General features: G+C 39.3%; 1 protein-coding gene and 1 long non-coding RNA gene across 2 annotated transcripts; one reads left to right on the top strand and one right to left on the bottom strand.

Moving 5' to 3' along the window:
* Positions 1-1,267: 1,267 nt before the first annotated feature.
* Positions 1,268-25,217, bottom strand: LOC116693136 (uncharacterized). Its single transcript, XR_004332857.1, has 4 exons — positions 25,065-25,217; positions 10,157-10,162; positions 4,615-4,620; positions 1,268-1,279 (listed from the first exon to the last, which is right to left on the bottom strand). It is a non-coding gene; the product is annotated as an uncharacterized LOC116693136 (long non-coding RNA).
* A 310-nt stretch (positions 25,218-25,527) lies between these two features.
* Positions 25,528-25,975, top strand: LOC116691909 (vicilin-like seed storage protein At2g18540). The gene is made up of 2 exons (XM_032519809.1): positions 25,528-25,630; positions 25,754-25,975. Exons 1-2 carry the CDS (start codon positions 25,556-25,558, stop codon positions 25,973-25,975), a joined length of 297 nt encoding a protein of 98 aa, XP_032375700.1. The 5' UTR covers positions 25,528-25,555.
* Positions 25,976-26,440: the final 465 nt, after the last annotated feature.

Raw genomic sequence — 26,440 nt, 5'->3', positions numbered from 1 at the left:
TGTGTGCTTGTGTGTGTTTGTCTGTTTGTGTGTGTGTGTGTGCGTGTCTGTGTGTGCATGTGCGTGTGTGAGTGTGGGTTTGTGTGTGTTTGTTTTTTTGGACCATAGACTACAGTCTATGGTTTGTATGTGTCAGTGTGTGTGTGTTTGTTTGTATGCTTGTTTGTTTGTGTGTGGGTGTGTGTGTGTGTGAGTGTGTTTTTGAAGGTTTGTGTGTTTGTGTGTGTGTGTGTGTTTGGATCATAGACTACAGTCTAAGGTTTGAATGTGTGTGTGTGTGCGTGTGCGTGTCTGCGTGTGCATGTGCATGTGTGTGTCTGTGTGTGCACGTGCGTGTGTCTGCGTGTGCACGTGCGCGCGTGTGTGAGTGTGTGTGTGATGTGTGGTGTGTGTGTGTGTGTGTGTGCGTGTGTGTGTGCGTGCGTGTGTGTGTCTGCTGTGCATGTGTGTGTCTGTGTGTGCACGTGCATGTGTGAATGTGGGTTTGGATCATAGACTACAGTCTATAGTTTTTATGTGTGCTTGTGTGTGTTTGTCTGTTTGTGTGTGTGTGTGTGTGTGCGTGTCTGTGTGTGCATGTGCGTGTGTGAGTGTGGGTTTGTGTGTGTTTGTTTGTTTGGACCATAGACTACAGTCTAGTATGGTTTGTATGTGTGAGTGTGTGTGTGTTTGTTAGTATGCTTGTTTGTTTGTGTGTGGGTGTGTGTGTGTGTGTGTGTTTTTGAAGGTTTGTGTGTGTTTGTGTGTGTGTGTGTGTGTTTGGATCATAGACTACAGTCTAAGGTTTGAATGTGTGTGTGTGTGTGTGTGTGTGTGTGTGTGTGTGTGTGTCTGAGGGGATTATCTTGAGCAGTCCTGCTCAAGTTTTTTTCTCGTGGTATCTTCTTAATCTGCCTCGGACCCAGATCGAAGCCTTCTAGTTTGTCACAAGAAAAAGATACACAGTACAATAACAAATATAATATATCTTACGGCAAAGTCTGACGACACTTTTGAAAGTAACAACAAAGCAAGTAATCAACATTACAAACAGCACCTGTGTGTGGAAACAGGCCTGTCTCTTTTTCTTTATTAACTCTCTTATTGAATAGGCAAAGATTATGGAGATTAATTACACCGGGGTACCAGTCGGCGATGTGCTGCTGTCTGAGAGCCAGAGGTAGCTTCGTTTGGCTCATGCATCGTCACTCGTCATTCACCACTGCCTTAAATAATCCCTTTTCATCTTCTTTTTTGGGCTGCAGCTGAACTTTACTGCAAAAGACAATACGCTGCAATACTATTTCCATTATCAATGAATCAGTTTGAGTCCAAAAGTAAAGTCAGTAAAGCGAAATTCTCTTATTCCAGCGTCTTAAATGTGAATATTTTCCTTTTTCTTCGCTCCTCTGTGGCCAATTACTTTGATATTAAAACACAAGTAAAAATCGAGGCATACTGCGCAAATACAGTAGATAGCTTATCCTGCACAGTCAAAACTGCAATTTCAGGAACCTGACATTATGCATGCCGTGCACTTCCTTTTTTACTGAGTAATTGGTCCATTATTCGCTGCATGGTTGGAGAATGATAAATATGTTTTTGTATAAGAGTATTAGACCACAGTGCTCACTCTGAGACACTAACAGGTAAAGAATGAGAAATGTGTCACCTGGATCATTTGGATTATCGCTTCCACAGTACAGCACTGCAACATGTGTGGTATGACACCACAATTAGTGTCTCATTATCATTTCAGATTGGAAGTCCCATTATGGGGACAAATGTGGGATTAATGAGTTGGTGTTAAACACGTTGAACTTGTATAAATATATAAATATAGTGTATAAATAAATGTTCCAGACAATACCGGGCTGCAGCCGCAGCTCGTTTGCTGGGCTCCAGCTTCACCGCAACAGGACTGCTGGGATTTGGTCAAGGAAGTAATTGGACACAACAACAAATGCAAAATTGATCACAGCTGTTGCAATTAGGGGAAATATGGGACAATCAATGTTTTTCATGTTTCGACTAAGTCAGCCGCAATGACGGCATTCCAATATGTAAGATAGGGGGATAATTATAGAGCGATCCTCTTACGGTATTGTTCAAAAATGATTGTGTAATACTTTAGGATAATGAACCGTGAGACTCGGATCTCATGCATTTTATACAATAAGAATACCTGCACAGCTGAAAAGCAGGTTTGGGTAGAATACATACAAGGGACTGTATGAAAGTTATTGGAGTTAGGAGGGGGGGCTGAATCTTTTTATTCCACTTAATAAAAGCTTTAATAATATTTTCATTCATCCATCCCTTCATTCACCAATAAGCATACACCTAATATTATCACACCCAGTGATGTCAGTAAGTGTCGCGTTACTCTAATCTGACACTTTTTTTCAGTAATGAGTTACTATTTCTAAACCAGTAATCAGATTAAAGTTACTTAAAGTGTCAGATTAGAGTAAGAAAATTTAAATTTCCTTGCGGGAGTTATTAATAAAGAGAAGTCAAAGTCACTGTGCGTTACTACAGTATTTTTGTCATTTTCCTTAGTAAAAATATGTATTTCGGCTTTCTTCTTGCGTCTCGGTGAGTGAAGTCACGTATGTGATAGGTGACGTTTTCAGCATGAGGACGGGTCACGTCCACGCAGCGACAAAAACGTAAAAAATGGAGGGAGGAGAGAGATGTGCGTTTTCTATAGCTGGAAATCCAGTCACTATTTTGAGTTTTTTTTCACTATTTTTGATTTTGTGTCATCTAAAGATGGCGACAAAGTGCATCTAGCTACAAAAACATTTAGAGTCTCGGCATTGCACAATCAAACACACAGAGCAAGTCCCACCAGGTGGAGCGGGGGGGGGGGGGGGGGGGAGCGGGGGGGGGGGGGTTGGCTGAACTATTTCATTTTCAGAAGTCAGCTGTTCAGGAAGAAGGAAGAAGGAGAAGTGGAAAGCCTGAAGCGGACAAAGACGCTGGAGAAAAACAGAGACCTTTTTTGTGATTTGCCAATGACCTATCTACTTGCAAATACACCTTTCACAATCTTAAACCAACACGGAGAGCGGGGCCGGGCCAGTCCCGACGACCAGGGAGAGAACGCTGGAAGGCGGACTCGGGGCGGCAGACTCCCGACGCCAGAGAAACCGAGGCCAGCAGGCGTTTTTAGACCGCCAACCAAAGAACAAAGATGCTGTACACACTCATCCAGGGAAGCTCAGGTCTCACTCTCCCTTCAAATGCATCACACAGGGAGGTATGTGCTAGGTTAGCCTTTAGCTTTGTTCTCTTTCTATTTTTATGTATTCACACGTCATCATCATATTATTGAAACACAATTTCAGAAGGTGCAATGATCTTGTGTAGGCCGCATGAAATGGGGAACCCCAAATAAGGTACTAAAAACATTTCGGAGGGGTCCAGGTAACAAAAAACATACAATGGAAAGTTGTTCTACCAGCCCAGACAATACATAAGTATATAAAAAGTCTAATGCTGTGTCTCAGTTTGGATACATACACTTACATGTTGTATTTATTTATTTATTTACTTTATTAATTCAGGACATTGATGAACATGCACAACAGTATACGTAAATGTGCCAGATTGTAGCTCGAGGGCTAATTTCCATCTGCAGTCCAATAGGCAGGTTGGAGCTACAGTAAAAAATACATAGGATAGTAACATTTAGATAAAAAAAAAAACAAGAAAAAACAAAAAGATAAAAACAGGACAAGTCATTGGTAGAAAAATGGAAACAAGTTAGCGGTGGTTACACGTTTGGTGAGCTCTAAGCCACAGCTTTACCTGGCTCTTGAAGGAGGCTAAAGTGGGACGCTCCCTTATAATGGGAAGAAGTGTGTCCCATAATGCACTGCCTTTAATAGATGCATTATGCATTATGGCTGAAGGAGGTTTTTCTGAAAGGAACCTCACAGTCCCCGTTTACAACGGCTCTTGTGATCCAAGTGTGTCTACATTTAATAAACTCCAGCAGTGGAGTACATGAAGTACTTTATAAATTAAGCACAAAGAGCAAAATTTACAATAATTGTTAAAACTCAGTAGGTTATATACTTATATATATATATATATATATATATATATATATACATATATATAGTTTACACACACATAGTTGTACACTGTTTACACTATGTACTCCCTTGTCTAGTGCATACTTTTCTACAGGGTATTGTGTGTAGTGTAATGTCAAACCGCACATGGAAATGACTGCTCTTCTTCTGTTCACTGGTAAATTGCAACCAGACCGAGCACTACCGCCACCTATTGTCACCGAAATATACACCGGCTGTGAGTGTGTGTGTGTAAATTCCATTTCTATTGTTCGGTTTTTTGTTTCCCATTGCAAGTAGATGCACGTTTCTCGTCTCTTTTTGCAAGTCTTCAGTCTGAACTGGGCTTTAACGATTCCGAAAACAACTGCTTTTGGCAGCCATTTTGGAAAAAAATACCTATATTTATTGTGTCTCCAAAATTGAAATTGGCTCTGTAAGTTGATTTTAATGAGAAAATAAAGCGCTGATAAACAAACCTTTCATTACCACATTAAAAAAAAAAACAGTACCTCACAAGAAAAGGCGGAAAGAAAACCTAAATCCCCACCTCCACCTCTAAATAATTTGACTACACTCCCTAACTAACAACATCTGACAAGCCTAAGTCATGATCTAATACATTTCTGAAATCATTAATTTCTCATTATGTACAGAATAATTTTCCCTGAGTTTCTGGAGATATTGAAAGAAGTGAAGAAATTAATCCCCATCGCAAATGGCCAGCAGAGACCATTAAAATCCAGCTTTGATTGATCTCGATATTAACTAAAGACCTGCTAAAGTTATTTGACGAGGAAGTTGGAAGACAGTGCTTAATCACGCTGGTTCAGAGACATCGGGGATTAAGTCGGGCTGCGGAGAGGATACGTGGCACGTGTCACAGCATTCAAGGGAGGGAAGGATAATGTCTCAGTCTGGGGACGATTAGAATCAAGCTCCGATCCAGAGAAATAGACCTGTTATGGAAACATCTGCAAGCATACGCGGCCATCTCGCCGTTGTAGAGCGCTTGTTGCCATCTTTTATGTAACTCCATACACGTCATCTGTCATATCAATCCAGATTATGTATTCGTTGTATTCGACATTGCTGTCTCTTCAAGGCTGCAACGGAAGCATGTACGAACAAACGTCTTGCACCTGCTGCGTATTTCGAAAAAAAACTATTAAAGTTTCAAATTAAAGCGGTTATTGTCTGGGATGTTGACATTTTGTAAATGATGGTGTTGAAGAGAGAACGGTGCGATGTTTATAAGTCTTCAAAAGCTGTCAGTTGTGTTTGTTTTTTCTCAGCCGGGTGTCACTGTCTGCACGGAGCAACGAGACAGTGGGACTGGAAAATGTGCAAGGTGAGATGTGAGCTCTGAAGGGAATGAAATGTTCAGGTGCTGGCTATGCTGCCCTCGAAGCTGATAGGATTCTATAGGCCCAGACATCCTCACATACTCTTCACCATGCTAGAGATAGCATGGGATACTTTCTATAAATCATCTCTCAATGCAAATCAAACCAGGTAAGTCTAACTGAAAAAACCATGCCTATCTCGTAGCATGGTGAGAGTATTGATATGGTGGGCTATTTTAATTCTAAAGGCCAAGGAACTTTATCAGGATATATCCTGAATCCAGGAAATAACTGGCCTTTAATAATAAAAATCTGCCTGCCTTATGGGAATTTAACATAGGGTAGTATATTATGCCCCTGTATTTTAAATAAAACTTATTTATTTACATACGTTTTTATCTTCACAAAGAAATGTGTCCTTAAAGGTTGGATTTTACCTCATTTTTAATTTAGGTATTAAAATAATTTCCAAAATGATTTTTTTATTCCTCTTTTAGTCAACTTAAGCATGTATGTAACTTTTGAGCACCACTGTAGATAGATAGATAGTGTTGGAGCTAAATCCTGCTCCATCTCAGGGTTCATTCAATTAGTAGTCAAAATCTCAGATGTGGATGTGTGAATCCATTTTATTACATAGGATATCCTAGAGACAAATTCAGAGTCAACCTAGCACGGCTCTCCACCAAATCTGTCTGACTCTCTGGATCTTGGACCCCTGATCTCATTCACAAAGGGTGGGGTCTCTTGGCCACAGTGGTGTGTGTGTGCTTATTTGTTATCTTTCAGTTGGAATGTGACTGAGTTTATGACCCTCAGTTCAGGACTGGCAAAGCAAAAGATCATTGGGCCATAAAGAGGGACTGGAACCAGAGACAAGATGGGTCTCTCTAACATCATCGATTCAACTTCTGCCACATTTGTAGAGCTGGGTTATAACAAAATGTAGCAGAACATCTTATATTATAAAACAGAAGTATTGCAAAACATCTTGATGTAACAAACAACAAACAACAAACTATATACTTATGACAGTGGAGCAGATAAGTGCCATTTTTTAGGGTAATCGTTCACTTGTGGATACAAGCACCAAAATTGGTACAATTACTCAGTGGGTAGTGCTCTTTCAAAAAAGTACGTTAGCCATTGCAAAAAAACTTCATGGGAGCCGCGGCGGCCATTTTATTTTCCGCCATAGCCAAATTATGTATATTTGCATGATATCTCCTGAACAAAACATTCAACTGCTTAAAGGATGATGTCTACCCCTATGTTTTGATGGTCAATGATTACAATAATACCACACACAACATAAATGAAGGCCTCTAGACAGCTGTTGCGGCCATTTGGGATTCCGCCATAGCCTAATTATGTATTTTCCATCATATCTCTTGAACCGTACAAGATAAATCACAAGAGGCGATATTTACCCCTATGTTGTGATGGTCAAGAATTACAATGAGACCATATTCAACATCATAAATATCAATAGTTGAAGTCCTCATATTGATTTGGAGAGGACTTGAAGAAGAACAACCCAAACTTTATGAGCAAATCAAGAAAAACTGCATGAACTTCTTCCATCAGGAACGTGCCTCTGTCAATTCTTTGAAGAAAAAGGTGCTGAAGGAGGATTGCCAGCTCTTCTCCAAACTGTTCATCTCATGCCAGAGCAGAGAGTGTGATCTGAAGGAGCTCTTTAGACATGAAAATCAGCCATTCCCTGCTGCCTTGAGTGATGGTGGGAAGCTCCACGCCCCCCCTTTGGCAAGTATCACAGCTTGGAAACGCTTCTTGTAGCCAGCCAAGAGTCTCTTTCTGGACTGTTTGTCACGCACTGCTAATTTAAGGTCTATCCATAGATTTACATTATGTTGAGGTCAGCAGATTGTGAAGGCCATGGCAGAACCTGCAGTTAACTCCTCTTGATGTAACCACCGTGGATTTGAGGTGTGTTTCGGATCATTATCCATTTGTAGAAACCATCCTCTCTTTAACTGCAGCTTTTTCACAGATGGCAAAACGACCACAATGTGCTGCAATACACCCCCCCCCCCCCCCCACCACCATGCTTAACAACTGGACAGAGGTTCTTTTCATTAAATTCTGAGCCCTTTCTTCTCCAAACGTACCTTTGCTCATTTCGGCCAAAAGGTTTGACTTTAACCTTATCGGTCCACAGAACTTGGTCCCACTATGCATCGAGCTTGTCTATAGTTAATTTTCCTTCTTCCAACACTGATTTTGTGGTGAGGACGTAGAAGACATTTTCTTCTGATGACTCTTCCATGAAGACCATATTTGTGCGAGTATCTCTTTATAGTGGAATGGTGTACCAACTCCAGTGTCTGAGGTCTTTCTGGATGGATCACATAGTCCAACGTGGGTTTGGAAGTGCTTTTCTCACAATCCTGCGAGTGGTTCTGTCTGATATTTTTCTTGGTCTTCCAGATCTTGTTTCAACTTCCACTGTTCCTGATGACGGCCATTTCTTAATTACATTCCAAACAGAGGATATTGGCATCTGAAACGCTTTGCTATCTTCTTCTAGCCTTCACCTGCTTTAAGCGCATCAACTATTTCAGTTTCAGTTTTTAGACAACTACTTAGAAGAAGCCATGGTGTTGATTGTTGGGGGGGGTCAGATGAGTCTGGGCATTTAAAACCTAAGATTGACATCACCTGGTCTTTCCAGACATGATTGAGAACAATCCATGACGCTGTCAGGTCTCAGCTTAAAAAGTTGGTGCTATAAACTCTGCAGGGTGCTCAAACTTTTGCAGACGCCATTGTTGTTTTCTGTTATTTTGAAAAGTGTAAATGATGAAATAAAATCTAACTTTTTGTGACAATTATACAAATGTCTAATCTGTAATTTGATACCTTTTGGAGATTTTTCCATCTTTTCTTGGCTTCTTTATGCACATTTATACAAATATTTACCTGGGGTGCCCAAACTTTCGAGCCCCACTGTAGAGCATACTCTGTGAAGTACACAAAGAACAGACATAGTCTTTGACATCTACCAACAATCCCGTTTGAAGGCAGAACCTAGGTCAAAAAGAGGACATGAAGCCAGACGCAAAGTGACCAGCAATGGCAAAGTACCCAAGAACTGGCGTAACATTCCAGTGAGGATGAGAATAAAACTGAGCTGTTCCACTTCCTCGCTGACAGAATTGCAGAAACTTTAACACCAAATGTGGTTATAGAGACCAAAGAGGATCAAGCTGTCAGCAACCACTTCATCACCTAGATGATGTAAGTCCATGTACCGCAGTCATGAGGAAGCTGACACCAGGATCTTTGTCCATTCCAAAAATGGCAGCAAAAACCTTATGGTCAAAGCCAGTGACAGCGCTCTTGTTATAGCGTCAGTGGTCTGCCAGTTCTTCGGACATTGGTCTGCAACAATTGTGGCTTGCTTTTGGCCAAGGAATGAATCTTGGATGGATCATGACTCTATCCATGTACTGGAAGGGAGAAGAGCAGTGGTATTCTTTTCTTTCAGCATTCACTGCCTGTGATGTAGTTTCAGCCTTTGGTGACAAAGGGAAGAAGACTGCTTGGCAAACATGAAATATATTGGACAAAGCTTCTGAAATCTTCAGCCAGCTCAGCCACTACCCTCCAAGAATGGATGACGGTGACCTGAAGATTTTTAAATGTTTGTGGTCATGATGTACAACAGATCCAGCGAAGTAGGAGGAGTAGATGAAGCCAGGTTGGTAAGTAAAGTAATAAGTAAAGGCCATATGAAGCCATTCCTCCTACTCAAGCAACATTGCGGCAGCGTGTAAAGCATTCAGCCTACCAGGCAGGCTGCATCTGGAGTCAAGCAACTGTACTCCAGCCAGAAGTACTGAGTCCTTCTGAGTGGGGATGGACCAAGAAAGGTGATCTATGGCAGATCTTCTGGACAGAGCTATCACCAATTGTAGAAAGCTGTCAGCAACTGACCAAATGTGGATGCAAAGCAGAATGCCGTGGAAGATGTAAATGCTATAACTTTGGTCTTAACTGTACAGCAGCTTAACTGTACAGCAGCTGTGTAGTGCCAAGACTACCAATGTTGGCATACATACATTACAATAACCCACTTAAATAAAATGAACACAAATACAATAATATTATGTGCCTCCAGAAAAGTAAATAACATAAAACCTCCTGTTACTTTGACATGCTTTAATAATAAATTTTTTCTTGGAATTATGTCACGTTTCGTGGATTTTTTTCACATTATTTACTCTACATACCACTATAGATTCTCAAAACACAAAATAGATATGTATGTAACATCCTTATAGTAAAAAAAAAGGATTCAAAAGGTAAAAACCTTGAAATATGTCCCAATAGTAAAATTATGTGGGCAGATATGTGTTTTCCAATGATGGAAATGGCAGCCATCTTGGAAAATGGCGGCCATTTTGAAAAATTAAGTGGCTAACGTTATTTTTCAAATTATTGGCCCCAGAGGGATAACCACACCAAATTTGGGGCTTGTATCCACTTGTGAACGATTTTCCCCCTTATCTGCCCCACTATGAGAACCAGAACTTTCTGAAATTAAATGAAGGAAAAACTGAGGTGGTTGTTTTTGGAGCAAGAGAGGAACGATTAAAAGTCTGCGCTCAGCTTCAAACAACAATGTTAAAAACAACAGACAAAGCCAGAAATCTTGGTGTAGTCATGGACTCAGACCTGAACTTTAACAGCCACATTAAGACAATTACAAAGTCAGCCTACTATCACCTTAAGAATATATCAAGGGTTAAAGGACTTATGTGTCAACAGGATTTGGAAAAACTTGTCCATGCCTTTATCTTCAGTAGACTTGACTACTGTAACGGGGTCTTTACAGGTCTCCCTAAAAAATCAATCAGACAGCTGCAGCTGATTCAGAACGCTGCTGCTCGAGTCCTCACTAAGACCAAGAGACTGGATCACATCACTCCATTCTGAAGTCTTTACACTGGCTTCCTGTGTCTCAAAGAATTGATTTCAAAGTATCTTGCTAGTTTATAAATCACTTAACGGTTTAGGTCCAAAATATATTGCTGATCTGCTACTACATATGACCACCCCAGACCTCTCAGGTCATCTGGGACAGGTCTACTTTCTGTCCCCAGAGTCAGAACTAAACAGGGTGAAGCAGCTTTCAGTTTCTATGCTCCTCATATCTGGAATAAACTCCCAGAAACCTGTAGATCCGCTGCTACTCTCAGTTCTTTTAAATCAAGGCTGAAGACCTTTCTTTTTGATGCTGCCTTTCTTTAAATGACTAATCATTTCTTTAAATTTCTTATGCTGCACTGTAAATTTATTCTTGTGTTTTATGTTTCTCTTTGTTTTTAACTGTCTATTCATGTGTTTTACCGGTTTTTAATGCTTGTGATTTTTAACTGTTTTTACTTGTGTTTTATCTGTTTAACTGATTTTGTGTAAAGCACTTTGAATTGCCTTGTTGCTGAAATGTGCTATACAAATAAAGCTGCCTTGCCTTGCCTGCCTATGAGAACAAACTTAATGCATGACTAACATGTCTTCATTTATGCTGAAATTATGCTTTTACATTTTAGCTTAAATGTATAATGCAAATCACACACAATGTTTAAGCACGTGTAAAATTTTAAATTCCAACAATAGATAGATAGATAGATATATAGATAGATAGATAGATAGATAGATAGATAGATAGATAGATAGATGCAGATAGATGGTTTACTAAATGTTGATACTGAAGGTATTAGTACCATTTTCACTGACAACGTATTTTTTTGTAAAATATCATACCAACTAAAGCACGATTTCACTTTTGTATGGTTATTTTTAGGCACTCAGCAGTTGGTTAATGTTAGGAAGAGATTATGGTCTCAGCAAAATACACAAAAGTGACATGCACAACAAGAAACAAGGTTTTTTTTTTGTTCTCCTCTTTTTACACTGCACTACCTACACTTTATATCTTTGACTTTGTATTTTTTGATATTTTGTACTGTTATCTCATATTCTTATATTTTTTTGGTGTTAACGCTGCAAAGGGATTGCTTTAATCTCGTTGCACAAGTACTGTGTACATGTGTATAATGACAATGAAAGGCATTCTATTCCCTAATTGGAAAAGCCCTGAAAAACCTCTGAACTCACTTCACTTCTCACTGTGAGTGATGTCCTACATGAACACATTTTTCATAAAAGGTAAACCCGTTTCGGTTGTTGCACAGTAGACATTTCTCTATGTGGGTTTTTCTCTATGCTTTTATGGGCGTGTCTTAAATGGAAAAAGTTGTCAGATTATTCTGAGCACAAATATATAATATTTAGCGGCATTTGACCTTTTTTATACAGAAAATCTAACCACACATCAGGATGTAAACCTCCAGTCTGCAGTGTTAAAGTCCTGTGCTTTTTGTTTCCTGTGTCCAAGTCATAATTTGATGGAAGAATAGACATTGAAAAACCGTTTGTACTACATACACATCTAAAAACGTAACCCTTGTGTGCTCCTCACATCCAATATGACCCCTTTTTTTTGTTTTAATATCAGGAACTTGGCTTTCTTTCAACCAAATTTCCGAAAAATAACATGGATGCCGTACAATGTTCGTCAGGTAAAATGAATGATTACTTTCAACGAATTTTGTGTTTTATTAAATTTTATTTACAAAAGTGACCAAAACCTCGGAAGAAATGACAAAAAAAGAGACAAAAAAATATTATTTTTTTTGTATAATGTAAAATAAAAAATAGGCTGTGAATTTTTTTTAAAAGCGTAGAAAAATCAGCTAAAACATCAGAGAAAGCAAAAGATGATGGTTGATGGGAAGGCAACACAAGGGTTAAAGACACAGACAGAGCAGTTAATTTAATGCATTTATTGTTTGAATGCCTATCTCTAATATAGCAAATAATCTATTCCACATCTCTCTTTGGCCTCTGCTAACGTTACGCATATACAGTCACGGCATATAAAAAAAGATGAAAATGCCACCGGACATTAATCTTTAAAAACACAACCCAGCAACCCAGCTAACAGTCTAATGTTAAACAATAGGTTCAGTTAGCATAATGTTAGCTTGTGATGTATCTACCTTATTTATGGCAATTTGTACCAGCATTAAAGCATTTAGCTTTTCATTGACGTAACACATAAACGTTGATAATAAATGTACTGTAAACACACATAAAGATACTTATTTTTTTAACAAGCGCGCAATACCGCGGGCATGGGATTGTGGGTGATTTGGGAGCGCGAAAGATACACATCGATCTTCGCTCGATTGGCCTTCCTTCATCCTTCAAGTACCGTGATGTCTTTCACAGTAACTTGAAATTGAATTTTGTGAACTGAATTTGAATTGTGAGAACCAAATGTGAAGATATATAAAGAGTTGAATATTCCTTGATGATCATATTTCATTGGACTTCAATTTCAAGCCATACTGTTCAGCTCTTCAATGCCGTGATTCAAATTCAACAATACAATTTCGAACGATGCGATTCAAATTGAGTTTTTCAATGCTGTCATTCAAGTTTAGCGATTCAAATTCAAATATAAGGGATTCAATTTCAGTTTCTGGTGGCAAATATTTCAGCCCATAAATCCATCATTACTTTAACCCCCTGAACCCTAAGGTCATTTTTACACTTCATTGTCCGTCTGGATTTATTTTCTAAAAAAAGCTTGTAAAACATCAACCCTGTTGTCTACAGTCAAGATATGATCATCATTTTTTTTCAGGACAAACTGGGTTAGTAGAATATTTGGGCTACAGTGAGGTCACTTGAATGTTAGAAATAGTTGTGGGAGCTTAAAGACAAATAAATGAATAAATGGAACATGACTCATCCAGATATTTATTGATATCACAGACAGAGCAGTAAAACCTAAGCCATTTTCCTTTCTAAAACACTTCTCATATGTCTTGGGAGTCACACTGTGAAGAAATAAACATTATAACTTATACAGATGAAAGAATACAAGCCTTTTTTCCAAGAAAGTCCAGACGCTTTTGCCCTCATGACATTTACTTATGCCCATAATCAACAAAATAACAGTCATATTTTTTGATATTACACCCAAAGCAATGCTACACAAGCATTTGTGTGTCTAAAACAGTTCTCCTACATGCAAAAAATAAACGTAATAAACGTTATAACTCATACAAAGCACATACTCTTCACAGTTCTTCAAAAAAAAGCCCCAAACACATGCCAAATCTCAAACCAGTGACGCCATTCTCCTTTATAAAATGCTAGATATCTATCTTGTCCGCTATGTGTCTTTGATCACATTCTAGACGAGTTTGACTGGGGCGATCACTATTTTTCCCACTGTGCTCTTTGGTCACGTTGTCTCCCATATATGGGCATGCTGCTTGCCTTCCCTTCCGACACACAGAGAGGAGATACGGAGCACGGAGCTAGACATGAACATCAGTCACTCATGATGAAACTGGCTCATGAAGGAAAGGAAGACCAAGGGTTACCTGTGCTGCAGAGTATAAATTCATTAGAGTTACAAACCTTGGAAAATACAAATTAACAGCACCTCGAATTAAAGCCCACATAAATGCTTCACAGAGGTTCAAGCAGCAGACACATCTCAACATTAACTGTTCAGAGGAGATTAGATGAATGAGGCCTTCATGGTGAAATTGCTGCAAAGAAGCCACTACTGAAAAAAAGAAGAGAATTGCTTGGACCAAGGATGACAAGAATTAGACATTAGAGCAGCGAAAATCTGTACTTTGGTCTGAGATTTTTGGTTCCAACCGTCAACCGCGGATGGTTTCTGAATGTGTGGTTCCCAGCATGGAGGAGGAGTTGTGATGGTGTTGGGGTGCTTTGCAAGTGACACTGTTAATGGGATTTATCTGAAATTCAAGGTACACTTAACCAGCGTGGCTACCACGGCATTCTGCAGCGACATGCTATCCCATCACAGGACAATGACCCCGAACACACCTCCAGGCTGTGCAAGGGCTATTTGAGCAAGAAAGAGAGGGATGGAGTGCTGTGTCAGATGACCTGTCCTCCACAATCACCCAACCTTAACCCAATTATGCTGGTCTGGGATGAGCTGGACCGCAGAGTGAAGGCAAAGCGACTCAGCACCTCAGCACCTCTGGGATCTCCTTCAAAACCATTCCAAAAGGTGGCTTTGAAGAATCTAAAATATAACCCTAATTCATTTTGTTTAAGACTTTTTGTTTACTTTTTAATTACATATGTGTTCCTTCATAATTGTGATGTCTTTAATAGGAATTTACAATGTAGGAAATCAAAAGGAAGTTAAAAAAAAAAGGTTGATTGCAATGGTATATCCAAACTTTTGACTGGTTATCTATCTATCTATCTATCTATCTATCTATCTATCTATCTATCTATCTATACTATCTATCTATCTATCTATCGATCTATCTATCTATCTATCTATCTATCGATCTATCTACCTATCTATCTATTTATCTATCTATCTATCTATCTATCTATCTATCTATCTATCTATCGATCGATCTACCTATCTATTATCTATCTATCTATCTATATCTATCTATCTATCTATCTATCATCTATCTATCATTTATACATCTATACATACATCTATATCTATTCATCTATACATCTATCTATCACCTATACATCTATCATCTTACATCTATTATCGATACATCTGTCTATACATCTATAATTTATACATCTATCTATACATCTATAATGTCTACATCTTTCTATACATCTATCATCATTTATCTATACATCTATCGATCACTATCCATCTATCATCTTTACAGCTATCTATACATCTATCATCTATACATCTATATATACATCTATCATCTTTACATCTATCTATCATCTATTATCTATACATCTATACATCTATTATCAATACATCTATCTATACATCTATCATCTATACATCTATTATCAATACATCTATTATCAATACATCTATATATCATCTCTCATCTATACATCTATCATCTATACATCTATTATTAATACATCTATCTATACATATATCTATCTATACATCTATCTATACATAAATAAATATTGGCAGTTGGAAAGGTTAAATCGCCGCCAGACTGCTGGTTCCGTGATTGCATATAGTAATGCAAATGGCTGGAGTACCACAGCATATTTAAGACAAATATCTCGTTTCACTTTGACATTAAAGGGTATTTTTCTGTTGATCAGTGTCAAAAACACACAATAGAACAGAGCGAGCATAGCCTGAGAACTTCCCAATGACTGACAGCGCTCAACTAGGCTTTTACAAGGTTAGCGTCCCAGAAAATGAACCGCATCCTGTCTGCCGTCTCCCAGGCTGGGCTGACAGCAGTCTCAGCGTTCCGATGCACTCTCTCCTGTGGGGACGGATTTAGTTGGATTTTTAATTATCCAACTCTGATTTGTAAATTAGTTTTTTCATGCCAAAACTAATAATAACAATAGACAGTGATGGATCATGGGAGACTTAAATATGCTTATGAGGAGACAGATTGTTCTCTACTCACGCCGTCAGAGATTCCCACCCCCACTTAGAGGCCTATGAGCAAATCAAAACACTTGTAAGACAATGACATGACACTATCACACCAAGGTCTTAAATCATCATGTTTGATAGCACAAGAATCACATAAATTAACTAAAAAATGTCATTGATAGCCCTATTACTATACCCAATAATTAAAATATACTGTACCTGGTATATTTTGTGGTAACTAGGCTATATACTACACTTACCGAGCAAATGTGAGGAAGTGAGAAATAAATATGTTGATTTTCAGAAATGTAACACTTGAGTCTGTAAGTGCAGCAGTCCTGGATGGTGGATACAGTGTTTGAAATCCCAGCAATAAGTCTTCCTCACCGACTGGGTGAAAGCTCACCCATCCGTCCACCCACACAGACTCACTGTCACCACTGATACGCACGCACACCGACACACACATACTCCTACACAAACCTTCATCCTTCATTTACTGGCTCTGTCTGTGTCCCTCTGTACAGCTGAGCCACCACACCAATATCACTCAATTAGACCAAGCTACACCCCGAGGCTGCCTCTGTTTCGGGTGCAAAGACAGGATTATTACCCAAAGGCAACATACTGTATCCCCGCAGCTTGGACAACCAGCTACAGAGGAGGATAGACAAATGGATATTTACTAATTCAGTGTGCTGCATAGAGGCCGAGCACTGTGCTTTGGATCTTTTGGTGTGTTCCATCTCCAGGTTTGGCAGCGCAGTCCTGGCTGAGACGATCTGAACAAGCACATCCTTCAGCTCCCATCTCAGGAGACTTAATTGTTGCCGGACATTGTTTGTGATTCCTGCTAAGTTGCCAGAAAGTTTCCCTCTCTTGCAGCTTTTTGTAACCCCCCCCCCCCCCCCCCCCACACACACACAGCTCGCTGGGTTTCTGAGCCCATCATCAGATTCATGACTGCGGAAAAAAGCTGATGAGACCGAAATAACTACCATCTGAGCGGCATCATCAGTCACAGTACGTCCTCAGGGTCAAAATAAAAAACTCACAATGTCCTGCGCTTGCTTGCATCTTACATTTGCACAGACTTTCAGCATGTCTTTTCACTTTTCTGACTTATGTAATGAAAGGTATTATGTCATATATTGCTGATCTTTGCAATTTTATTTAAGATTAGAAAAGGTTTACATTAAGAATTGACCCCTAAAAACTACTTTTTGCCTTCAACATCCATGAAGGAACGTCATAAGTTTTGCAGGTGCATGACAAAGTGTATATACATTTTTGATCTGATGATGGTGCTAGATGAAGAATCAGGATCACCAAAGAAATCCAAATGTATCCTCAGGGGAACATGAATGTACCAAAGATAGTCTCAATCTATCCCATAAACATTTTAGTAAAAACCACAAACATCAACCTGCTGGTGAGGGCTACACAATAAATCGCAATTGTATCGAATTACAATATAGACTAGTGCAATATCCAAATCGCAGGGGGGTGGAATATTTGTTAATGGCTAAATATATGTGTCAAACCTTTCTGAATTAAGTATTGTGGTGCTGCAGAGATGCCCCCGCCTACAAATTGTACCCTAAAGACTAAAGAAAAAGATCTTTGGTAGAGATCCTCAAACATCACACTATAATCATTTTAATTTCTTTCAATGTTAGATATTTTCCTCATATCGTGCTGCTACCAAAGTCATTAGGATACATTGTCTGGGGACCATGGGTACATCTCATGTCTATTTCATAGCTCCGCAAAGCCCCTATTTCTTCCCCGAGGAGCGAGGATTGAGGAGGGATCACCAAGGAGCTATGATCGAGGATACACGGGATTAGCCATCCGAAAGCCATTGCTAACTCCATCCATAAAGCTGACAAATTCTTGTGACACAGTGGAAAGGAAGTCCTCGGTGGGAGGTACTAATACTGAGGAAGGGAAGCAAGTGGAGGAGCCATGGATGTAGTTCAATGTCTGTACAGAGTATACCATAAGTAGTAGTAAGTAGAAGTAGTTTAGACCTGCTTATAGCGCTACATAAGAAAAGCCATTCCTCATCTGGGTACAATGGATATCTGTTCCCACTTTCATGGCAATCTAATAGTTTATAGGCTTTAATAATTTAGTAAGAACAATATAAATATAACTAAAGGTTCATCATGTCACTTAAATGCCTCAAATACCCATGTTGTGGTAAATCAAAATCAGGAAGCACAACATTCCAAACTCGATCCGTGGAATAGAAGAATTGACTCGAAGCCCCTGAAAGCACTGCAGCGGTTTGAATTGATCTTGGTGAGTGTTTCATGAAATAATGAAATAACAATGAAAATGCATGAACCACTGTGGCACAGAATGAAACTGACACACACTTTTGTCTCGCCTTGTAAATATTTCTGCAGGGAAATTAACTCACTATGCAGCAAACAACAGTGTTCAGTGTTAAACCAGCGCTGTGTGCACACTGGTCAGGTTTCTACTGTCAATTTCCAACTAGTGTATGCTGTTATAATACACTGTATTCTTCTGTGTGTGTGGGAGGGAAGGGAATGGGAAGACTAGCCCTATGGGTGCATCTCACTCACCTTTTTTTTGCTCCTTGCCGGAAGTTGTTCAGCTGAAAGTCGTAAATAACTCCGCCCTCTCTCCCTTTAACACAGGGGTTCCCAAATGTTTCAGCCCACGACCCCCAAAGTAAAGGTGCAAGTGACTCGCGACCCCCCCACTATAAACGTATGCAAACATTGCGCGCAACCGCGCACGCACTATAAGCGTGAAAATCAAAAGAGCTGTTCCCTTTTTATTTATTTGCTTTGGTTTTATTTTAAATGTAGCCACTAGTTTTATCTTGTGTTAAAATCATGGCTAACATACGCTATTTCTAATCGTTTTTAAATTTTTGTTTCATTTCTGGAAATCAACTTGCGACCCCCCCCCCCTCTCTGGCTCGCGACCCCCCTGTGGGTCCCGACCCCCACTTTGGGAATCACCGCTCTAACAGATCAGATAGAGACTGAGCCAAAGGCGGGACTCTGGGCCCAGAACCTTTGGTTGGCCAACAGTACGTTTCTGTTAACCCTTTCCTTGACGGGGTTGAAGGTGCATAGCATCAGCGACACAGGATATAAAACCTGTAAACGTGTAATTGTTTGTCCTCTGTCACTAAAAGACAGGCTTGCAAACTAACTTGAAGCACCAAAAAGATTTGGTGCATTGAACTGTTTTGTCAAGAATTATTTATATTTATATTTGACACCATATGGATAAAATGATAAAACTTCCTCTTCGTTACATTCCCCATGTTTGGTGAGAGACAAAGAAGTGGAGTGACTGCTCAGATACATAAGCCTACTAAAAAGGTACGCTCATGTTGAATGTAGATGTTTTTAAGTGGGTTTTTAGTATCTGTTATATGATGACATTGTTTTTCATAAATAGATTTCAGTCACCTGTATGACTCTGAATAGGGAAAAGGGACAATAGTCTTGAAAGGTATATATGTATATTATTTCATTGCACATGCTTTGCAAATGCACACATAATTCAAATTTGAAGTTTGAAAAATAAAAATTGCAATATATCAGACTATTACAATATGTTTAAAATCACAACAATATCGTGACATAAGTATCATGATGATATCATTTGGTGATTCCCACCCCTATTGGAATATAAAAGGCAAAGCCTGACTTTTCAGTTTTGAGATATTGGGTGCCATCGGAATTAGAATTATTAGAACTGCCAACCAAAAAACATAACCAATGGCATTACTACAATAACATAAGCCTATCATGAAGAAGAGATTACCATGTGTCTTTGTTGAGGAATATTGGGGGTATCGTGAAAATACCTTGACAGTGGGATTAAAAAGTGATCATATATACTGAAAATAATCCATTATTTGGATGGAAAATGTTTGACATGCATTGGCTCTCTAATAGGATTCCATGTTGTTGTTGAGACGCCTGCGGATTTGACAAAACATTGGTATTGTGCGACCGGGGAACAGTACAGTGAGATGTGGAGACTCTGATTCTGATTAGTTTTAACCAAACAGAAGGTGCAGCATAAATATGCTGAATGTTACGCTGTGAAAGCCTGATGGTTAGCCCCTTTTGGAACGAGGCAAACCGCACAGGAAGCGATTAAAACCTTGGGAAGCAGATGTAAATGGCTAATTGTGAATGAACACCGATGGGGAAAATGTGTGCTGAAAGTGGTCGTCTGTGTTGAAGTGTTTCCTGACATGCCATTAAGATTAATACCCCTCAGCATGAAGGTGATCAAAAGCCGAGAACTCCAATTCAATCAACTTCACTGGAGCCAATTTTACAATAAGCAAGTCATACTGCTGTAAAAATGCATTATGTTTTGAAATAACTTCTATATATATCCTGTTTAAATGTGAAGCACTAATCTTGAAAAATGCATTCAATTGCACCTCACTTTTCTAAGTAAAGCCAAATCGAAACACAGTATTGTAACAGTTACAGTATAATTGTATTAGTTCAGAAGTGACGCTATGTATGTATGTATGTATGTATGTATGTATGTATGTGCATGTGCATGTGCATGTGTATGTGTATATGTGTGTATGTATGTGTGTGTGTATGTATGTATGCATGTATTTATGTACTGTATATGCATGTGTATGTGTGTGTGTGTATGTATGTATGTTTGTATGTATGCATGTATAGCTGTATGTATGTGTGTATGTATGTGCATCTGTATGTATGTATGCATGTGTGTATGTATGAATATATGTATAAATGTATCTATATTTGTGTATGTACAGTATGTATGAATGTATGTATGTATGTGTGTGTGTGTGTGTCTGTGTGTGTGTGTATGTATGTATGTATGTGTGTATGTATGTATGTATGTATGTATGTATGTATGTATGTATGTATGTATGTGCATGTGTATGTGTGTGTATATGTATGTATGTATGTATTTCTGTACTGTATATGCATGTGTATGTGTGTGTGTATGTATGTATGTTTGTATGTATGCATGTATAGCTGTATATATGTGTGTATGTATGTGCATCTGTATGTATGTATGTGTGTATTAATGAATATATGTATAAATGTATCTATATATGTGTATGTACAGTATGTATGAATGTATGTATGTATGTGTGTGTGTCTGTGTGTGTGTATGTATGTATGTGTGTATTTGTGTGTGTGTGTGTGTGTGTTTGTGTGTGTCTGTCTGTGTGTGTATGTATGTATGTACTGTATGTGTGTGTGTGTGGTGTGTGTGTGTGTGTTTGTGTGTGTGTGTGTGTGTGTGTATACATGGCTGAAATTGTGTAGTGTAATCTCACATTGAGTTTGAGAAACAAACAATTTAAAATCAACTAAAGCTGTTTACAAAAATTCTCTTCTACTTCAAAGCAAAAATGAACGCAGATGAAGAGTGAAATCAGAAGGTTTGACGAACAAAAACACCCTTCGTGTCCTAAATATCAAACGGATCAAACGGGCGAGAACGATAGCTCTTTACCTTGATTGAATTCCTTTTGGGGGAAAATTATTAATTGCTGGACTTGAGACATGTTTTAGCGATCTATATATGACTGCTTTTGAACTTTTTTTCCATTGATTTTTAGAGTGATTAAGAGGCACTTTGAGCTCTTGAACACAAGCACGGGTAATTGCGAAGCACATACAAATGAGTAGTCTGTTATTCAAAAGATTAGACCATATTTTGCGCATTTAAGTGAAGGTTGTACTGTTTGAATGACTTAAAGTTATAACTTTAAGAGATCTCAAAGAGTTCTGAGTGATGACATAGGTGCTGTGCTCTCTGTTAACGCTACACAAATGAGAGGAGCCCCATTTTGCTGAAGTTACATGTGAATACAGCAAACTTGAGTTTTCAGTTTGGATCCCTTTTCATCAAGGCTGGGATGTTTCTCCAGCCTGTAAAGGAATGGGAATTTGTGACGGATGACTTTGATGTCTGTCACCTTCCATAGCAACATTGCCTAAATGATTGAGTCACAGCTAGACGTGTAGGTGATATGCTTTTTTGCCATATAACACTGACTACCTGATCTCAAATGTTCCCGAGTGATATTTATGCGAATCATTGCCACATTAATGTTTTAAAGCGTTTTATTGCCCTAAACGGGCAAAAATATCATATACGCAGCTGCTTCACTGCATCGGCTTATCCAGCGAGGTGAGATTTCACCGACAGGTTTCTTTACGCTACATAAACTTCGGGGTTTATGGGAAAGGATGTTTTCCCTGCAACACAACAACCCTGTCTCCTAGAAATTACATTGTTATACAACTCTGTATTTTTTTTTTTTTTTGCCCATTTCATTTAGCAGGAAAACATGATTGCTGCCTTGGATTATTTTCAGCGGTAACTGTTTTCACTTCAACACCAGAGACAGAGGTTCACATCCTTAATCCTGTACTTATAAGGGTGGAAGTACCAAAACTGAATTGATAAAAACGAAGATGAAAATCTATGTGACTTGAAAAACTGAGTGAGTGACTGAAGTGACTTGACTCATTTGAAGCTAATTTGATATAGGGAAATTAGGGTGGAGACTTCACCAGATGACGACCCCAGGCAACTTTTCAGATTGAACGCAGCTTCATTTACGATATATGACAAACTCTTAACAGAGTGACAACTATGGGTACACACACAAGAGTGTGTTCCCAAAGGGTCTAGAATCCACCTGTGTGTAATCATCAGAATCACTCATTTCTTCTTCTTTTTTGGCCTTACACATTCCAGTCAATCTATTTCTGTGGGATAGTGTTACCTTTAAACTAACCCTTATATGGAAGATTGTTAGAATAGATTAACTACATTTGAAAACCTGAATGCTTAAATATTCCACCTGTTCCTAATTTGATTAAAACAGTCGTGATGATGATGATGATGGAACCAGCAGATTCAGACGCACTTCGCCATGCCCCATCCTCACAAGGAGCTGTAGTGGGACGACAGGAAAAGGTACTTCAAGATGTTATGGTAAATCTACATACTCTCAGTAAAAGTGGTAATCAGCTGGGCACTCAGCTCAACCAGGTTACCGCCAGCCTCACATCATCAGGTGCTGATTCACCATCCACGCCTCTGGTCCAACCTGCTCCTCTCCCTCGGGAACCCCACATTCCTATTCAGGAACATTACAGCAATGAGTTGGGCACATGCTCACGCTTCCTCCTCCTCTCTTCCAGCCATTTGTGCACTCCGGACGATCCCCCGCCTCCCACCCGGGTCGTGGATGGCCATCCGATCTTAACTGTGCGCCACATCCTGGCTGTGCGCTGCCGGGGTTTTCAGTATTTGGTTGACTGGGAGGGGTATGGAGCGCTCCTGGATCCCTCGGGGTTTCATTCTGGATCCGACCCGATTCGGACTTTCTATAAGGGGCATCCTGAGGCGCTCGTTAGGGGGGATTACTATCACAAGCAACAACATTACAAGAAACCCAGCTCTCCAGTCACTCGTCGCCAGATTGTTTTTCCACTCACCATGTGGTAAACTCCTCAGAACTTCATTGTTTCAGTGTTTCAGTCTCTTAGTTTTGGAATTTGTACTGCTGAAAGTAACTTTTTCTTTCTCATCTGCAGCACCTGCCTAATCTCATCCACTGCCATCGCCTGCCACGCTCCCTCACCACCTGTAAACCTCCGCTTCCATCGGGAAGTCAATTATTTCCACCAAGAGTCAATAAACCATCTTCAACTTTAACATCAGGTCTGTGTTCTGAATCTGCTTCTGGGGTCCACACTAGAGCTTCGCGTAACAACTTGAAATGCATCTGTAACTTAAGCAAAACCTCCATCGCGGCTCCCGGTAACGCTAACTGAGTAATCTACGATACAATACAGCACCGTAAAGAGAAGATCTTTACGTCAGCAGGTGTGGTAAAAACACTACCGCTATTGTCCAAAGCGGCTACTAGATTAAACACAAACTGAAAGTAACATGTAGCCACTTTAATTACTTTACTTAAGTACACATTTGAGGTACTTTCCTTGAGTCTTTTTTTTCATGACACTTTCTACTTCTACTCCGCTACTCTTCAGAGAGAAATATTGTACTTTTTACTCCACTGAATTAATCTGAGCGCTTTAGTTACTTTACAAATGAAGAATTTTGCACACAAAACACATGTACGTAGTTTATAAAATACTATGTTTCATAACACATTAAACTACCAAAGGATATATGTATACATATATATGCAGGTCTTCAAGTACATCTGAAAGGATGAGCCAATGAAACACTTACAGTTGTTGATTGACAAAACTATTTTAATTGTTTCTGCTTTGAGTCATACTTTAAGTACAATTCAAGTATATTTTCCTCATGCTAGTTTTAATACTTCTTCTTAAGTAACATTTCCAATGCAAGAATTTTACACAGAGTATTTTTACAGTGTGGTACTAGCACTTTTACTCATGTAGAGGATCTGAACACTTCTTCCACCACTGAAGAAAAGGCAGTTTGTTCATGATAACAAGGGCGCAGACTGTTGCTTTGCATTGGAATTCAACTAAAAAGGCCAATAGGACTGTTTTAAAGTCTTTACTGTAAAATAAATGCATCGTTGTGTTTAATAAAAATATTTTAATGCAGAAGGCATACCATTTTATTTTACAGTGTTAAGAAGACCCTAAGTGAACTTCTTTTCAACTACTATGTTGGGCTATATGTACTTTTATTTTGCCTTTTTTCAGGCTGGAGAAGTCATGTGATGCAGCCTATCACACAGTGAATCATCACCAGAGATACACACACAAAGATCCCAGTTTTAAATATCTGTACATATTCATGTCTAATGTAAAATTTTACATTCTTATCTTGTCTAAGTTTTAGAAAATGTGATAACCCCATCCTTATATTGTGTTGATGGACTTTACATATAACTGTTTATTGTGTTTTTGCTGATGATTTGGTAACATTGTTATTGAAACGTCCATGCCAATAAAGGTCCTTTAATTGAATTGATAAGGAACATGTTCTATAAATGTTCTATGGTCATCATATAGTGGAACCTGTCATGCAGAATGACATCTCACAGGGAGACATATTCTAATACTGTCATGGCATTTTATTCTGTTTGGAATACAACCTGGGTGCTAAAAGGCAGTTAACAGTCTGAACAACAAACACTTTTGTTCAGCGATCATGGCAACGACGCCGGAGACAGTCGTTTGCCCAACTCCAAGCCTACGGCTCGAGGACCTGAAAAAGGACCAAGTGGAAACTCCAGAACTGATCAACCAGCTGTCTCCCAAAATGCTGGCCTGGAGGAAGAGAAAATAAAAATGAAGAGATTCACTTTCTCAGAGAAAGCTTAAAGGCTGAGAACAACATCTCCCTGTCTGCCAAATTTCACTGCAATAGGGTTGTCGGGCTCTGGAAACAGGAGCAGGAGAGAAACAGAGAGACCCAGGAGAAGAAGGACAAGGACGCAACGCTCCAAACTCTAGCTGAGGACAACGATCGATTGAGTCATGTCGTCCAAGAAAGGGATGACCTGATCAAGAAAATACCGGAAATAAAGTATTTGGAGAGCGAAGCCAAGCTCATGGAGAAGGAAAGGCAGATGATCCAGAGGGAAATGGCAGGAGCTGGAAAGAGAGAGCAGAGAGATGGAGTGGAACCACAAAGGGAGCCAAATGAAGGAGGAAATCAAGCTCTTAAAAGAGAAAGTCTCTGCTCTTCAGGTACAAAACCACAGCTTCCAGGAGATTGAAAAGATGAACAGAAGGATGGAGGAGTGCATGACCAAAGAGAGCCAAATGGAGAACACCATCAACATCCTAAAAGCTCAAAATGCTGAACATCAGGTCAATCCCCTTAGCCTGCAGGAGCTGGCTCAAAAGACTGATAAGGTCAGAATGAAAAAGGAGGAAGAGAAGGCCAAGAAGGCAGCAGAAAAGAGGCTGAAAAAGGAGAGGAAAGAGGAGGAGAAGCGAGAGAATAAACAGAAGGAGGAACATAGGAAGCAAGAGAAGGAAGAATTGAAAAGACAGAAGAAGGATAGAGAGGAGATGGAGAAAAAAGTTTAAAAAAGAGAAGAAGTGAGTGAGAAGGAGGGATGAAAAGACAGGAGAAAGAAAAGGAGGCGAGAAGAGCAGCAGAAGGAGAAGAGAGAGGATTAACTCCATTAATCTTTTCTCCTCCACTTCACCTCGACCCCCCCCCCAAAAAAAAAACTTGCTTGATCTGGTTTTACTGCCACAATTCAATTATTAAAAAATAAATGCATTTCTAAAATGAATCTCTTATCTGTGCATTTGACTTTTTAAATGGGTTCAATACAAACACACATCTATGATTCACATATTTACCTTTTTTGGATTGAATTGAAGATGATCTTTCATTTTCACCTAAACACAATATGAAGTGACTCTGCAGTCTAAGGCCACGTTCACGCCTTTTGACGGTTTTAACGGTCACTGGTTCACACCTTTGGTTCTGTAGAACCGGTGCGACCCGGGGTTGTAGTTGTAATATTGTTGCATTTTTCACGT

Source organism: Etheostoma spectabile, chromosome 7, assembly GCF_008692095.1.
Source record: "Etheostoma spectabile isolate EspeVRDwgs_2016 chromosome 7, UIUC_Espe_1.0, whole genome shotgun sequence".
Classification (NCBI taxonomy): domain Eukaryota; kingdom Metazoa; phylum Chordata; class Actinopteri; order Perciformes; family Percidae; genus Etheostoma; species Etheostoma spectabile.
This window is presented reverse-complemented; position numbering and strand designations above follow the sequence as displayed.